The sequence below is a fragment of the Dermacentor silvarum genome, chromosome 7 (assembly GCF_013339745.2).
Source record: "Dermacentor silvarum isolate Dsil-2018 chromosome 7, BIME_Dsil_1.4, whole genome shotgun sequence".
Classification (NCBI taxonomy): domain Eukaryota; kingdom Metazoa; phylum Arthropoda; class Arachnida; order Ixodida; family Ixodidae; genus Dermacentor; species Dermacentor silvarum.
In genome coordinates this window covers 140,578,233-140,582,168 of record NC_051160.1, presented here as the reverse complement: position 1 = coordinate 140,582,168, position 3,936 = coordinate 140,578,233, and the positions used below count along the sequence as shown (strand labels likewise).

Below are 3,936 nucleotides of genomic sequence, written 5' to 3'. Positions count from 1 at the left end.
GAAACAGGCATGTAGAAGAATTTATGACACCTATTAGTAGATTCGTATGATAGCGAAGCGAAGTAAAAGACGTTTCCTAAGAATACCCTTAAAGTGGTCGTGAGTTAAATCCATGCAGCCAAAACAGTGCATGTACTTCCATGACACGCGGGTAGTGATTAACATCGAGCTCTTAAAGTGGTTCGTGAGTTAAATCCATGCAGCCGAAACAGTGCATGTACTTCCATGACACGCGGGTAGTAATTAACATTGAGCAATAAGGTTTAAAACGCCGGTAATAGTTGCCTCCTTTATTTATGACTTGGGGCTTCCCTTGAAGTTGATCTTAACAGGGCTCGCCACAGCGCTGTCTTTAGCGCTGTCCTTCGGGCTGGTCTCAACACTATCTTTGCCCTGATTAGCATCAGCACTTTCCGACCCCGACAACTTGCGCTTCTTGCCGGCTGATTTCTTAGACTTGGACAGTTGTCTTGAACCCCTCTTTTTTTGTGTCCGTGAAGGCGACGACCATTTATGCTTCCTTTTCTTTTGACCAGACCGCTCCTTGCTCAATGAATGCTGCGCGTGTTTTTCACTAAGTGACTGAGTGTCGATGGCGGAATGCGCAGCCTGCTCTCCTGAAATTTTTACACCCCCTTCAGTCGGCTGCGCTACAAACGTTGCAGGTTCGGGGGTGGCAGCAAGGCCTTGTCTGCTTTCCATTGTGCCTGCTGCACCAGCGATGCTTGTCTTTACGTCACATTCGGGTAGATGCAGCACTGCAGCCGGTGGAAGCGGTACGGCGCTTTGTTTTCTGTCCCTTTTCTTTGCCGCGTCCTTCGCAATCCTGGCGTCGCCTTCTGGCGGTCGCACCGGAGGCAGTGGAAGCGCCACAGCAGCAGCAGTGGAACTACGCCTTCTCTCCCCTTTGTCTGCCGCTTTCTTGGTATTGTTCGCTAGCGGTAACTGCGCATCGCGCTTTCCAGATTCGCAGTTGCCTAGAGCTATTTTCTCAGCAAAGCCGGCGTCTCTTGGGGAGAGAGTGCCCAACGCGGTGTGGACATTGCCGATAATCTTTCTAATCTCTTCAACGTCCTCCTTGGCAAATACCGATACCGGTACGGCGTCGATGTTGGTTTCGTATTGAGGTAGCTTAATCTGAATGGTTGAAGAAGCGTCGTCCAGCAAGCCGGCTTCCGAGGTCGCATCTCGGGATGGGGCCCGCGATGAGTGGAGTCCGAACTGCTGGTCGAGGAGCTCGTTGAAGTTCTCGCTGTAGCGGGGCGTCGTTATCACGTCGGGGGCGAACGAGACCGACCGCTCCGTGGTGCCCACCATCTCGCGTGGGTCTATCGTCTCCGCCACGGTCACGGTCTCGCCACGACTCGCTCCAACAGCGACGCTACCTTGGCCGCTTGTGGCAAGGCTCGGCTGGTCAGGCAGGGCGCTCAAGGATCGCCCCTTTCTCGACGCGTAGCCACACTCTCGCAGCAGAGCTCGGTACTCGCGATTGGCCGCCTTGTCCTCGGGTAACCACGTCATTGCTGGTGCCATGATCTTTTCCCACGGGTGGACCGTGAGAAGGGCGAAGAGGTATGTAGGAATGAAACTGACTGCAGCCACGATGATCCAGATTCCAAACAGTTTAGCGAAGTAGCTAAAGTGAACGCCCCTGTAAGCTTCTGGGGATGGCTGCACTACTTCAATCACCAGCAGCATGGTTAGTTGAAGAGGTACTCCAAAGGTCCAGGATAATCGCGTCATTAGGCTCGGATAGTGACCCGTCATTGTGTGATAGTCCACCATGACGCGGTGAATACCGTAAATCCGCACAATGACCAGTACTTCTAACAAAAGAGACAGCGCGGCAATAACATCAATGTTAGGCAGCAGCAGCTTGATAATATGTGGACCAGAGGTAGTGGTCAGACAAAGTCCGAGAAAGTAGAAGCAGAAGCAGGCAGCTAGACGCAGCTCGTTCCGAAACTTTGCAAATCCTGGAAATTCAAACACGACAGCTTCGAGAACAACTTCAGGACCTATCATCATGTATCCGAGGGCGTTAGCTAACAACCAGGTGAAATACACTGTGCACCAGAACCGCGTCGTATCCAAGATTGTGAGGGTCTCGGGCATTATCACATGCTCGATATCTACGCTTTCCAAGATGTGCTCAATGTCCGTGTCCTTAACAGAAGACAGAAAGCCAACGTGCGCGTAGAAGAGGAGTCCGTAGAGTAGCGAAGATATCAGTTGCATTAGAGCTACGATGGTTGAAAATGTTCCTATCTTGGTCTTGAATATATTGAAGCGCGCGACGCTCAGGAATCCGCCGCTGAAGATGCCGATGTTGCTTATTGTCACCTTCAGTGCGTCCCGCCAAAGTTCGTAGCTGACGACTCCTGACAGCGGTGCCCTAACTAAGAGATTCATTCCGCGATCACTGTACTTTAGTGCTAAAGAATTCACGAGCATCAGTATCAGCGTAGTGATGGTCAGGGAAGCGATAACGTACACTGCGTATTCGGCGTTCTGCAGGCCGTTTCTGGTGGCGGCGAAGACGAGGAGCCAGAGAGCCGCCATCGCGATGGCTATCTCCGGGTGAACCACGTCGTGGCCGTCCGCCGATAGCCGGAGAACCCTGGAGTCGAAGAAGAGACGAGTAGCGCTCTGCGTCCCGTTGTCGCAGCCGACCGCGCTGAAGTTGCTGTAGACGGACTCGGGGACGAGCAGCGTGGTCGAGCCGTTCGTGACCGGCCTCCCCTGCGTCTCGCGCGAGTGCGGGTAGCGCTGCATTATGTGTTCCTGCACGCTGCTGCAGAGCACCATTTTCCTCATGGGCACGTAGCACGAGTCCGAGGGCCGGAAGTGACTGCAGTCGGCCCACGGCAGAGTAGACCGAAACAGGCTGGCCAGGAACACGGTCGAGTAGGAGCACTCAGTCACGAAGATGGTCATGCCAAGCGTGAAGTAGAAGGTCATCGTGTGGCCCAGTCCCCGCATGCCCGGCACAGTGTCGAAGATTCCGATGTTTCCGGCACCCGTGAACTGGCCGAGCACGCTCTCCAGTTGCATCACTGGGATCGCCACGCTCACCGTGAGCGTCGTGTAGGCGATCACGAATGGGGCTCCGCCGTGGATGAAGAGGAGTCGAGGCAGAGTGAAGATGCCGTTCTTGCTCGCGATAACGGCGGCGAACGTGAGGAACTGCTGAGTGCGGCTCTGGTAGCGGCGGCGATCCGCGGCGTTCATTGCGACCGCCTGAAAGCCCAAGCTTCTTCTTTCTTCTTCTATTCTTCTTCGTCTATAGATCTACTACTACTACGTTCGCCAAGCCACTTGTCGGGTATTTGGTCAGCCAATGCCCCTTTGGGTCAATATATTATCATTAAGAGAAGAAATGCAGCCGCCTTTAGCGATTTATTTGGCTTCGAAATAGTTTACAGTGACAGCAGCAATCTCCCACAGTGAAGACCACCATATGATTTTGATGCGAAAGTATGAAATGGCCCATTGAGTGAAAAGCCGGCACCTGTCGTCTGAACAAGCACAAAACAGCACCTATACTCCTAGTGGCTGCGAATCCATGTCACGAGCGCGTCTCGACGTAGTAGAGCGGGCGAAAGGGAACACCTGCTGCCCCGATCGCCTTCCAGCAGGTGGCGTGAGGGAAGAGGGCATCGCCGCGACGCCATGTTCCCCTCACTCTCGCTAGCCTGTTATCCGCGCGTTCCTTGTCCGCGCAAACGCTCGCCTGCGTTTTAACTGAGGCCCAATAAGGCCAAATCAAAACGCGCCAAGCCGTTGGTCAGGCGTCCCAACGAGCTTGTTGTTCCTAATTTCGCAATTGGAAGGGCCAGTCAGCGGCGTTTAATTGGATATTAATGCATTCACATTCGCAACTCATAAGTGCTTAGGTGTCCTCGGTATTTTTATGCTTTCCTTATGGGAGAATGG

At 53.4% G+C, this 3,936-nt stretch overlaps 1 protein-coding gene across 1 annotated transcript; it reads right to left on the bottom strand.

The window, feature by feature from the left end:
• Nucleotides 1–294: 294 nt before the first annotated feature.
• On the bottom strand, nt 295–3,231 carry LOC119459229 (sodium- and chloride-dependent glycine transporter 2). The gene has a single exon (XM_037721048.1). It carries the CDS (start codon nt 3,229–3,231, stop codon nt 295–297), a length of 2,937 nt encoding a protein of 978 aa, XP_037576976.1.
• Between the last annotated feature and the right edge of the window lie 705 nt (nt 3,232–3,936).

Excerpts from the sequence above, each read along its gene's own strand:
- LOC119459229 (XM_037721048.1), bottom strand. The coding sequence starts at position 3,231 with ATGAACGCCGCGGATCGCCGCCGCTACCAGAGCCGCACTCAGCAGTTC.